The 13,784-nt window shown below is 36.3% G+C and overlaps 1 protein-coding gene and 1 long non-coding RNA gene across 2 annotated transcripts in view; one reads left to right on the top strand and one right to left on the bottom strand.

Annotated features, from left to right (window-relative positions):
• The window catches only part of LOC144338840 (uncharacterized), an 86,758-nt gene that overhangs the window by 6,037 nt on the left and 66,937 nt on the right, over positions 1–13,784 (top strand). The gene's annotated exons all lie outside the window — the stretch shown is intronic.
• Positions 1–13,784, bottom strand: part of F9 (coagulation factor IX) — a 32,681-nt gene that overhangs the window by 13,807 nt on the left and 5,090 nt on the right. The window contains 4 exon segments of the mRNA NM_001109683.1: positions 731–859; positions 8,026–8,139; positions 11,834–11,858; positions 12,047–12,210. Coding sequence (NP_001103153.1) covers positions 731–859; positions 8,026–8,139; positions 11,834–11,858; positions 12,047–12,210 — 432 coding nt within the window.

The following is a 13,784-nucleotide window of genomic DNA, read 5'->3' as shown; positions in this document are numbered from 1 at the left end:
TTGCTTCAAAAAAAAGCCCCTCATTTATCAAATATAATTGACCCTGAAGAGCCTAAATTTTTCAAAACATAAAAGTGTCTACTGCTTTCATCTTTAGATAAGAGCCATACGAACATGGAGTGGAGATGCTCTGAATACACTAATCAGCTGTTAAAATGGTGGCATGGTTGATATGACTGGGAAACATTGCTTTGTTCACAGCCATATAGATTGTGCTGACCAGCCTAGCAGAACTGAAAACAGTTCATTGCCGGAATCATTCTGACACCAATTGTGTAAACTCAGCTTCAGACCCAACAATAAAAAATAACTTTCTCAGAGTAAACTAGCCAGCCCAGATGGAATCATGCTTCAAACTTACCGTCCTTGTACTAGAAGCCTATCCACTCAATTATTTGTGTATATTTTATGATATAGTATTACTACATTGATTTGACTTGATGAATTACAAATATATATGCAGAAATCACACAAATTAATTGCTTTGTGATATAAATGTTAGAGAAAAATTGGACAAATTGGACACAGAAAAGAATTCAGGTTGTAGATGATTACATAGTTTAAAATATGATGCAATCTAGAAAATTAATTGGTCTAATTCAAGCTACTGATCTTTTCTATGATTTCAAAAGGAAGCAGATTCAAGTAGGAATTAAAATTATGTAGGTTTGTTAAAATGTTGAAGGCTCAGATACAGATTTTCTTTAAAAACTCTTATTTGGATTATGACCTGCTGGTTCACAGGACTTCTGGTTCTCTGCAAGTCGATATCCCTCGGTACAGGAGCAAACCACCTTGTTATCAGCAGTATTTTTACAAAACTGCTTGCATCTGCCATTCTTAATGTTACATGTTACATCTAAAAGAAGCAAAATAGACAGTAACAGCATAATTTAACACACATTTCTAAAAAGTACATGGAAATATTGACTCGTGTATGGGTCAAATATACGTTGGGGGCATTCATGTTGCCCCCAATGTACATTGGGGAGAGAAATTTTGGAGCCTTGAACTAAGAGTGGAAAGAAAGGTAAAATAAACTTCTCAATAAGGCATAAAAATGGTGGTAGCACTATAATGGATTGGTTTAAAACTAACTGTTTGGATATTCTACTTTCACTAAATCGTAGACTACAGGTTTAAAAACCCTATTTATTAATGTATAACATATATTCAAAAAATACACAAAATTTTAGTATAAGTTTTCACGAAGTAAATGAGCCTATGTAAACACTAAACTGACCAATACATAGCACATTATCAATACCCCAGAAGATGCTCCCTCCCAATCATTCCACCCTTTTTCCTTTTTATAGGTTACCATTACCTGGACTTCTAACACAGTAAACAGTTCTTGCCAGCTCTTGAACTATAAACAGAAGTTCACAATATGTACTCGTCTGCGTCTTTCATTTAACATTTTGTCTATGAGATTAATCCATGTTTTGTGTAGCAGTATACATTGCTGTGTAGTATTCCATTGTATTACTATTACAGCTTTTATTTATTCATTCTACTGTTAATGGATATTTGGTTTGTTTCCAGTTTTTGGCTGTTATGTATCATAGTGTAATGAACATTCTTGTATATATCTTTTGGTGACATAAACATGCCTTTTTACTGGCTTATAATTATGAGTGAAATTACTGGATCAGATGTTCAGATCTAGTAGATACTGCCAAGCAATTTTCTAAAATGATTGTACGAACTTAAATTCCCACCATCACTGTATGGGGTTCAGTTATTAGGTGTCTGTATTGCAGATATCTTGTCTCAGTCTGTGACTGGTCTTTTCAGTCAAAGTAGTGTCTTTTGCTGAACAGGAGTTCTTAGTTTTAATATAGTCCAGTTTATCAATCTTTTCCTTTATGGTGATCACTTTTTGTATTTTAAGAAATTTTTACTTTCTGCAAGTTATGAATATAAAATGTTATTGTTTTATACTTCATGCCATATGAATATCTAATTGACCTATCACTTTTTATTGAAAACACCAACAATTCCCTTCTCTACTGCACTGGCACCTCTATCATAAATCAAGCCTCTATATAAGTATAGGTGTGCTTCTGAGCACTCTATTGTGTTTCACTCATCTATTTGTCTATCCTTGTGTCAGTACCACACTGTCTTAATAAATGTAACTTGATAATAAGTCTTGACATCTAGTAGTGTAAGTAGTACAAGTTTATTCTTCCTCAAAACTGTCTTGGCTATACTTGGGTCTTTGTATTTCCATATGCATTTTAGAATTAGCTTATGAATCCTGCCCGACCTCCCCCCACCAAAAAAAGCCTGCTGGGCACTTTGGTATTGCATTGAATCCATTAGTAAATATTTGATATGTATACTATATTGTATCCTTTAATTGATGGACATTGCCTATTCATTTATTTAGGTTTGCCTTAATTTTTCTCAATAGTGTCTCATAATTTTTTATGTAGAGTTCTTGCACACCTTTCTCACATTTATTACTAAGCATCTAATTTTTAATGCTATTATAAAATCATTTTGAATCATTGCTGGTACATAGACATGCAATTGATATTTGTATGTTGACTCTGTATCCAGTAACCTTTCTATACTTATTTATTTATTTTAATTGTTTAGATGCTTTGGGTTTTCTATATGTACAAGCATTTTTTCTGAAAGTTACAGTTTTACTAATTTTTTTTCAGTGAACACAAAAAGCAAGAGCAGTTCCATAATCTCATGTAGATACTGCCTTTCTGAATTGAAGTGTAATTTCTATTGCTTAGTTATTCTAGAAATTGCTTGGCATCCCGAGCTAGACTGTTTAACAGGTTACCTATAAAAGTAAAACCTGGAAGTCTTTAGAAATTACAGTGTTAGGATAGCAGACATGGAATCAACCTAAATGCCCATCAATGGCAGACTGGATAAAGAAAATGTGGTTCATATATACCATGGAATATTATGCAGCCATAGAAAAGAACAAGATTATTTCTTTTGTGGGAATATGAATGGAGCTGGAGGCTATCATCCTTAGCAAACTAGCATAGGAACAAAAATCAAATACTGCATGTTCTCACTTGTAAGTGGGAGCTAAGTGATAAGAACTTACAAACACAAAGAAGGAAACAACAGATACTGGGGTCTACTTGACAGGGGAGAGTGGGATGAGGGAGAGGAGCAGAAAAGATCACTGTTGGGTACTGAGCTTAATATCTGCATCATGTAATAATATGTACAACAAACCCCTGTGACACATGTTTATCTATGTAACCTTCACATGTACCCCTAAACCTAAAATAAAACATTTTTTAAAAAGGAAATTATAGCGTTAGTAAGTCCATTAGGGCCAAAAAGCAACTTGAAGCTGGCTGAGGTGGTTACATATCAAACATAAAAGAATGAAATAGGGTCCTGTACGGTAACTGAAGACCAAAGACCAATATGTCATTAGTGCTAAGCATTCCAGTGGCCCACATTTTCTTTACTCTCCTATGCAATTCCCCTTATTAATAAAAAATATCTCTTGTCTTTTGAAATGATTTTCCTCTTGGATTCTATTTTGTCTGATATTAAGATTGCTTTGCTAGTTTCTTTTTGTTAGTTTTTACCTGATAGTTCTTTTCACATCCCTTCATTTTAGCCTCCCAGTGTAATTTTAGTTTAGGTATCAATTTTGTTAACAGTATACAATTAAATTTTTAACTCCAAACCGAAAGTTGTCATTATTAATAGATTAGTTTAACCCCAATTCACAATAATTGTGTGTCCTGATATATTTGGGTGATTCCTGCCATCTTGTTTTGTATTTTCTAATTACTGTGCTTTCCTTTTGTTTCTCCTATGCAATACCAATAACAGGAAGTAGCATGTTTCGGGACTTGTTAGCTTAGACCTGCTGAATTAAGAAACACAGGCTCTGCTCTTGAGCCTATTTCTGTTTCTAGAGCAGCACAGGAATATAAACAATGTAAGACACCTTTCCCCTTATGTGCATGTTTGACAACAGTAACACTTTCAATAGAAATCCTCAGTGGCCAGTGCAATCATAACATGAAAAGTTTGAAAATGAGTGACTGCATTAGATACCTCCTATGCACCACCTTCATTCTGCTCAGCTTCACCTGTGTCTTTTTCCAGCATGGTGGTGATTAGCTCTGGGTGGATTTCAACCGACCTCCTATGGGTGTATCCTTGAATTGCCTTGGCTCACAGCTGCACTAGGTGTCTTTTGCCTTGAAGCTTCCCTGTTAATGCTGAGGCATGGATGCCATATGACCCTCTCGGTACCCAAGCATATCCAACTAAGAAATGTGAGGGAGTTAATTCCCCATAAGTCGAACTTCTAACCAATAAGAGACAGATACTGACAAATTCTTTCACCTCTTCTTCCCATTCAGGTGGACTAACCTGAGACCAATTTGACTTATTGGAGACAGTCCCAGGAAGTTAAGCAATCAATTGCAGTTAGATACGAGTAGTTTGATAACTCATCCTCTTATTGGCTTTCTTTTCCTTTCTGCCTCACTCTTCAGTTCTTTTCTCTTGCCCCCTGGGATTGCACATGTTAATAAATAAGCTTGTGACTTTTTTTTTTTTTCTGGGGGAACACAGGCTAACAGAGTGACTGTATGGTTTTGGAGAATATGAATTTTTGAGTGACGAATCTAAACTTTTAAACTCTATTTTACATGTGCTAGCATAGCCAACTGTAATAATTAGCTCTTAGTCCTTACTGATACTTCAGGAAATAAAGGGAGGCAAATCAACTCTTGGCAGGGGGGACAAAGGAACCAGCTTGAGCTTTAACCTTTGCTACCAATAATCCACTAAGGGCATAAAGATGATCCAGAAAGATGGCACTTGGTCCTATTAATTAATTAATTAATTTAAAGGCCCTTCTCCTCACTAACAGTGGTAATATCCCTGGATCTTTTTTTTTTTTGTTGTTACTAGCTGTCATTTTGTTGCTACGAAGCAATGCTAAAGTGTTCAGCCAAATCAAACATTACCTGTAGAAAGTGTTCCGTCAATATGAGATTGTGATACATTACGAAAGGTGCAGCTCGGTTTGTCCAGGGCATGCACAATGGGAATGAATAAACTCTGTGTTTTCTCAATTGTGATTCTGTGTCATTGGCTAAGAAGTAACCAGAACTCTGTATCATTATCCACATTTGTCATTGCCCTTTAGGGCCCAGTATGTTGCTGCTGCTGTTGATCTTTGGCTTGTTTTGTGCAGGAGGTGGGAAATATTGCTTCCTAATCAGCAATCTTTTGCCCTCAGCTAAAAGGCTGAAGATTCCAGAAATAAAATAATGGCACAAGGATTTCCAGGGGAGAGTTCCATAGAGCAGGGCCTAAGGAACAGTTAGAATGGGACTCCTTTATCAATTACTGAGCATTTATATGTCAGGTACTGTGGTGGGTATGGACTCTCTGGTCCTGAAGGGGGTCTCAGTGCCTAGAATATCTTTTGAAGAACATCTCAAAGCATCTGTTTTTCTCCCTCCATGTTAACACAAACACTTTCTAATTCCCTTCATGCCTACTACAAATGTTAGTATGTTCTGCTGTATTTTATTCTGCCTTTATATTTACTGATATATCCACTGGTATGACAACCAAAGCTTGGACAAAAGATGTTTTATTTAACAAGTTTACCACAAAATATGCTGTGCTTCAGCTAAACTCAACATAGTTCCTTTTTTCACTCCTCAGAAATATGTAGCAAATAAGACAGCAGTGTCTGTGACATGCTGGAAAATTGAAAAAGGTGTTTACATGCTTGTGATTTTTTTCTTTCCATTCTGCTTTATTCTGAGAAAATGCCTCTGTTACTCTTTAGAAGAGACAGGAATGACCAAATTCTTACAGACCTTCATTTATCTGAGAGATATTTGGATTTGATGTACAGCTGGGAACATCATACAGAGGTCTTTATTCTAACCTAAGGGACCCAATAGCCAATTAATATTCTTTAACTAGAAAGCATGCCCTGAATGTTTACACCTCTCTCTTGCAGTGAAGGGCCTGATGAACAAGGGAAAAAGATAACAAAAAAACCGTATTGATGAAAATCTCCTTTCTTTTTTTCAAGACCACATACAACAAAAGACTTGGGGCCGAGATGCCCCATAAACTCGCTATCTAGTAGCTGTTGAAATTAGTCTTTAACTGGAAGCAACAAACTGAAATGGTAATTTGTTTATGCTTTTGCTGTTGCTTTCTTCTATTGTCTGAGATAAAGAGCAATTTGTGGGAATTCTCATTTTGTTTGTGAGCTAACTGGGCTGAAAATATTTTTCTAAAACTTGATCAGATTGGTGGGTCAGATCAATATACCTTAGAGGCCAGGAGTGGTGGTGGCTGCAGTACAACTGCACAGCCCTGACCAAACCAAAATGTGGGAACATTTGAGTATCCAAGTTGTGTCAGTTGTAGACTTAGCATTTTTGCTGTGTGGAACATAGCCACACATGTAGTAAACTCTGTTGTAAAAGTTTGTGCTTCTATTTACATTCCTCAGGGTTATTCCCTTTCTCCTTTTAAAGCATCTTTATTTTTAAACTAGGTAAAGATATTTATGTTTTCAATTATAGTTTACCACAATGTGCCCTTCAGTTGTAACTGAGACTAATTGAGTTACTCATTCTCTCAGCTCCAACGGTTATATTATTTAAGCTGATAATGAGTAACTACTCCAAGGATTTCTAGAGGTTTCCACAATAGCAAGATCAAATTTATCCAGGCAAATCTGAATTTCAAATTATAACCTTTCAGATGAAAGTAGCACTTCAGAGATGTTGAATCAATTAACACACTCTCAAGAACGGTAACCCAGGCATTAGTTTGTCCCCACAATGGAAACCTAAAGGAATGGGAGTCCAAGCCAGGTGTGCAAGTTCATTCAGTCTTTTCTTTCTTTTCAAATGTCTTTGCCCTGTCACCTTTTCCTTTTCTTACCTTCTAAGAAATTTTTGAGCCCAAAGGAAGATGGTCAATGAATTTCTTTTTAGTACTGAAAGGATTTCTGAACATTACAGGTGACTTTTTTCCTATCTCAATAGGACAAGTGTAGCTGCTACATTTCACTTCATTTCATTTCATGCCTTTTTCATCTGTCAGGTGGATTGCTATAATGCCTTAATAGAGTCCTGCTAATTTTCTACTCTTTATCCTTAGTCAGGTAGCCTGTGGTGTTAAATTCTTCCTTAGGATTGCATCTCTATTCTTCTGGAGTGTCAGAGTAGAAAGTGAATTCCTCATTAGCACTGTGTGCATTTCACAATCACAGTACCCGTAATATTGCATCTGGAGGTGATAAACAAGTAGGCAAAGGACATGGGTTTACTGCTCCAATTACTGAAACCTCGAAAAATGAAACAGTCTAGGCTTTGAGAAGAAAAGGTACACAAGGATTCTAAGGTTGTTATGTAATACTTTTGATGTAATCAATATAGTCATATTCAGGAATGAGCTTTGAATTTTGTCAACAAATTTAGCATATGAAGTGGTCTGTACATGTGGAGAATTCCTAATATATGGGATAATTGGCCAGTCATACTCCAGTTCTGCACTTAATTGACTTTCACTACCTACGTTGATAGCAATTTAGTCATGATTTCAATTTTCTGGGTTCAGTTTTCTCTGAGTTTTAAATATAGTAGTTAGAAGCATGGGTTTTGGTCACACTGAAGTTTAAGTCCTGTCTAAACCATTTGTGCCTCTGTAATTTTTGGATGTTAGAGTTGCAGTTTTCTCATCTACATAGAATGGGGATAATGATAACACTAACCACATATGGTTGTATTAAGGATTAATAAGTGAGTAGAACATCATTATCACTTAATATTAGTTACCAAATATTGTTATTGATTTTAATATAGCTTCTCCAACTCATATCCTGAAAACCATAACTATAAATGAAATGTTTATGAGCGTTGAAAGTACGTTTTTAAGAAAAATTATGATACACGAATATTGCATTTTCCAGTTTCACCTTGTTTCAGAGGGAAACTTTGAACCATGAGTAGTCAAAAAATAGTTACTTACCTAATTCACAGTTCTTTCCTTCGAATCCAAATGGACACCAACATTCATAGGAATTAATGTCATCCTTACAACTGCCACCATTTAAACATGGATTGGACTCACACTGATCTCCATCTTTGAGATAGGTTAAGAAATTGAATTGGCACATAAACTGCTTAGAATGCCCAGTCCTCCCCTGTAGATACCCATTGGGATGGGAGTCTGATTTTAGGGTCAGAGCAAAACTACTGACCTGGAAGCCAGCTGCCTATAGGCATATGATGCTCCTGTCTTCCTGAGTTTCTAAAAGCCACCCAAACAAAGATCCTTAGGCTGACACTGTCCTAGGAAAGTGCCCTGAGGAAGGCATGTACATAGTTTATGCAATGCAAGGGAAGATGGAGCAGGACGTTTTTGTATAGAAATGTACTATATCAGAACAGGGTGAGGATTTTCAATCCTTCCTTGTAGAATGATGGCAGAGTTAATTCCAAGTCAAATTTAATTGCTTCAACAAGTATTATCTCTATGTCACACAAGGCTCTATTGCAGGTCTTGTAGAGCAAACTGAGCTAGATAATATATGGTGTTTCCACTTTAGGAACTGACAGCCTAGGCATGGAGCAAATGAATCTGCTTTCTTGTATTGTCACTTAACTTTGATGTATCATATGCAGTAATAGTTCAAGACAATAGAAAAGATATCAGAAGCATCTGTTACTGCTTAAAGATAGTCTGTGTTCTATATATTAGATTTCAAATAGTCTAGGTAATGTGAGAGACAGCATTCGATATATCATACAGAATTTAAAAAGATTCCACAGTGTGCTTTATTTATGTATGCATTGGTTATGTTTTCATTCTGCCTTTCTTGAAGTTTCTACATTTACTGTGTACTTGAAAGTCTTTGAAGACACTGATGGTAAGAAAACAGGAGGAAGGAATAGGCAAAAGGAGAAAAGTCAGAATGAGAAGGGAACCTTTAAGTCTGGTTTCTTAGTGCTCTGCCTTAATCCACACTTCTAAAGGAGCTTCGGGAGAGAATGATGAATAGAACCAGAAGGGAGATGGTAGGCACTTTGAACTAGAAAAATATCCCTGAAGAAAAAAATGGGAGCTTGATCTGTAAGACTCAATATATGAGAAACAAAGGCGTAAGAGATAAAGATAACAAGAAGAATCAAAGAATGAGGGAAAAGGGGGAAACTGAGAAATTTCTAATTATCAGTCATATTTTAGAGCAAATCTCCTTGATATGTGGTGTGTAGATTCCTGCCTTTTCTCCCTCTTCTCTGTCGGAAGTGTGTATTCAGGTTCTGTTGACTAAGAGACTAATATCCCTTTATCATAAATATTCCCTCCCTGGAAAATTTGCTTGCTGTAAAAATTAGACCTTGTCCCCTTTGCCCCTAGATCTGATATGCTTTTGCACAGATACTTCAATTTGTTCCAATTCTATGAAAACAAAATCTGTTATCTCTGGTTTATTATTATTGATGTTCAGAATTGGCCTAAAAATGAGCTACATTTGCCCTTTATATTATAGACCAACAAATGTGAATTATTCAGGATGTTTTACTGAAAGGGTCTGGGCTTTCAGCCAGCTACACAGGAACTCATTTGCCGAGACATGTCGCTAAAATGAGTGTCATTTTATCCCACATTTGGTTCTCCTTTGGGTTCGTGTCTGTGTGTACTTTGGGTTCAGGCAAAGCCATAGACAGTTGGGGTCAAATACAACAAGAGACAAGACCTTACCAAGTGAGAGATTCCTGTTTAAGACTACCAGGTTCCTGTTTAATGAGTAACTGCATTTAGATTTGAAGGCCATGAGGTGTAATAGTGAAAGCAAGGGGTTGAGCAGTAGAGAATTTGGCTTCTCTTCCGGGCTTCATGACTCCCCAACTAGGTGACCTTTGGCAGTTCTTTTAACTTCCCTAAGCTTCAGTTTACTCTCCTGTGAAATGGAGTTAATAATGCTTTGGTCACAAGGATGGTGTGAGGGTTAAATGTGATAGGCCTTTTGTAAACTGGAAAGTCTTTGACGGATGCTAGTAATGTGGTTCTACAATCATTCTTCTTCAACCAGGCTCTCTATGTGGTGAGTTGATGGTACAGAATAACACAGCAGTGAGAAGCCTGGGTTTCTACTATGTGCGAGAAGAAACATAGGCTAATTTTGTAGTGGTTAGGAATCTCAACTGCAAGTGAAAAGAGGCAGGGAGTTTGTTTCTTTTTTGTTCTTGTTTTTGTTGTTCTATTTTTTGGTTGACGAAGCAGTAGTGAAAGAATAATGCCCTCCATGTTTTCCAGATAGCTATACCTGTGGTATAGCAAACAGCGTACCTATGTGGCCCAAAAGGCAAGGGACCAACTTTAAAATACGATCCTGGGGGTGAGGAGTGAGCAATGAAGGGATTGTAGGAGTTTAATTGTCAGGAATTTTTTGGTGGGGAAAATAGTCATGGATTTACTTTTAGAAATAAATCATGTGATTCAAAGTTCTAAATTCTGCCGGAATGGAGATTACAAAGACCTATTTGGACTAACTTTAGGGGGCACCTCAGTAGAAGTTGGCATGGTAGTATTCATTTCTAAGATCAAGAAAAGTTAGATAAAACAATGTAACAGAGTCAACTATTTTTCTCTCATGATTTAAAAACAAAAGTGGAGGAATTATGAGTTACCAGAGTAAAAGAGTGTCCAGTAGTATCTCCAGAACATAAACTGTAGGAAATAGAATTGAATTTCCAGTTGATGGAAGTTGGTGAATTTGATATCTGGATTAATTTCTTTTTATTTATGCAGACAGTCCTAGGTAAGTCACTCTTTGAAACTTACCCTCCCTCAAAATCCTACTGCTGAATTTTAAGTTATTGTAGTTTTAAAATTAGTTGTTATTAAAGTTTTGAGTTTTCCTTCTTTTGGTCAATTCATTTGATAAATATTTACTGAGTACCTCTTTTCCAGATACTGTTCTAGGTGCTAGGAATATATCAATAAACAAAACAATTGAATATCCCTGCCAACATGAAACTTGCATTTTAGTGGAGTAGGAAAAAATAAATGATAAATAGTATGAATAAGAAATTATATGATACATTAGATGGTGAAAAGCTCTGTTAAAAAATAGAGTGGGGTACTGTACAGGTGTCTGGAGTGGTAAGGCTACTGGGACAGGTTGAAGTATTAATAGATGGTGAAGGTAGGCCTCATTAAGATGGTAACATTTGGGCAAAGACCTGAAGGAGGTGAGGGAGCCAGCCCACAGGAAGTTGGGAACAGCCAGATAAGAGAAACAGCCAGATAAAGCCTCTAAAGTGGGAGCATTCCTAGAGTGTGCAAGAAGTGGCAGGAAGATCAGGGTGGCTGGAGCCCAGTGTGCGAGGAGAGAAGTAGCAGAGGAGGCAAAAAGGGTAATGGGGAGGGTGGGGAAGGACAATCATGGAGGGGTTTGGAGGCCATGATAATGAGGAGGACTTGGAAGCTATAAACATTTAAGTCAATCAGCATTCTCTGATTTTACTGAGGAATGCAAACTTTCATCAGGTCCTAAGAGACAATCATTTCAGTCTCTTCCTTCCACCTTCCTGGGGTGGAACAATGTTCTTTGTGAAGACCTAGGGAGGATTAAACTTATTTACCAGCAATAGTTCCCACACTGGCATAACCCTGTAGTATATCACCATTCAATTTGGGTTAGAGGGTTGGACTGATCTTTCTGGGTTCTTTGGCAAAGTTTAATATGTTGTCTATTTATGCAGAGAAAAAACCCACATCATTCTCAAATGTTTCATATACTAGCTAGAGGATAAAATGAATTGCTTACCAACATACTGCTTCCAAAATTCAGTCTATAAAGAATAAAAGAAGACAAATTAATGGTAATATTTAAAGTGTTTTGGTATTGATTCCCTATCTTTTATAACATTTATAATACATAAATATATATGGATGCTTTAAAATTGTAAAGAGAAGTGTCTTTTTAAAGATTTTCTATTCTATGCTCTGCATCTGAAGGGTATTATGTGGAAATACTCACTGTTTTTTCAGTGTTTTCAAAAACTTCTCGTGCTTCTTCAAAATTACACTTTTCTTCCATACATTCTCTCTCAAGGTTCCCTTGAACAAACTCTTCCAATTTACCTGAATTATACCTCTTTGGCCGATTCAGAATTTTGTTGGCATTTTCATGATCAAGAAAAACTGAAATGTAAAAGAATAATTCTTTAGTTTTAGCAAAAAAGAAAACATCATGAAAATTTTACATCTCTTAAGAAAGACTTTGTTTTTAATACAAATAATCCCAAAGCCAATTTCTCTTTAGGGCATGGAGCCAAAATCTGTAATGTTCCCACAGTACTGTATACACATGGAGATTTAGGAATTAAAATTCAATTTTACTTTTAGGAGAGTTCCAGTAATAAAAGGTCAGATTTCTAATCGTATTTGAATTTACTTTGGATGAAAAAGAAAGTTCTCAAATGAGCAGTTAACTTCACACTTTGTCATCACTTGAAAATAGCTCATTGCGGATCCTTGCAAGGTGATCCATCACCCTGGCTGGGCTGTTTTCAGAATATGGTTGCCCAAATGACTTTGAACAAATGTCTCCTGAAGAACAGAAGCCTAATTATGGTCCAGCTGCAAATGTGACCCCAATGTCTGTGACTAGATGTTAAAGAAAAACCACTGCATTAATTTGAAAAAGCAATTTCAGATCAACAGCACTGTTGGTTGGCAAGTGTTATAGGAATTGCAGTGATCTGAACATCTCTCTAGAATTCAGGGTGTGGATTTTTTAAGTTACATCTACCTAGTCTGTAGAGACACTCCTGAACTCTGGAGGACTGATGTCTCTATCTGAATTATCTTTCTCCTTCCCTCCCTCCTTCCTCTCTCCTCTGTCTCTCTTTTTCTCTCTCTCTCTGTATATGTGTGTGTGTGTATATATATACACACACACACACACACATATATCATATATATCATATCATATATATATATATATGAGATAATCATTTGTTGCATAATGACATTTGGTCAATGATGACATTATATGACAGTGGTCCCATAAGGTTATAATAGGAATTGCAGTGATCTGAACATCTCTCTAGAATTCAGGGTGTGGTTTTTTTAAGCTACATCTACCTAGTCTGTAGAGACATTCCTGAACCCTTTAGGATTGATGTCTCTATCTGAATTATCTTTCTCCTTCCCTCCCTCCTTCCTCTCTCCTCTCTCTCTCTTTCTCTCTCTCTGTGTATGTGTGTGTGTGTGTGTGTGTGTGTGTATATATATACACACACACGTATACATGTGTATATATACATGTATACGTGTATATATACACATATACATATACACACACATATATATATGATAATCATTTGTTGCATAATGACATAAATATATATACATGTATACATGTATATATACACACATATATATATCATATATATATGATAATCATTTGTTGCATAATGACATTTGGTCAATGATGACATTATATGACAGTGGTCCTGTAAGGTTATTATACTGTATTTTCACTGTGCCTTTTCTATGTTTAGATCCACAAATACCACTGTTGCTGTTGCCTACAGTGTTCAGTACAGTCACATGCTGTACAGGTTTGCATCCTAGGAGCCTAGGAGCAATAGGCCACGTAAATATAACCTAGGTATGTAGTAAGCTATACCATTTAGGTTTAGGTAAGTACACTCTATTATGTTCGCACAATGATGAAATTGCTTAATGACACATTTCTCAGAATATATCCC

Source organism: Macaca mulatta, chromosome X (genome assembly GCF_049350105.2).
Source record: "Macaca mulatta isolate MMU2019108-1 chromosome X, T2T-MMU8v2.0, whole genome shotgun sequence".
NCBI classification, from domain to species: Eukaryota; Metazoa; Chordata; class Mammalia; order Primates; family Cercopithecidae; genus Macaca; species Macaca mulatta.
Note: the sequence above shows the minus strand (reverse complement) of the source record. Positions and strands in the feature narration are given on the sequence as shown.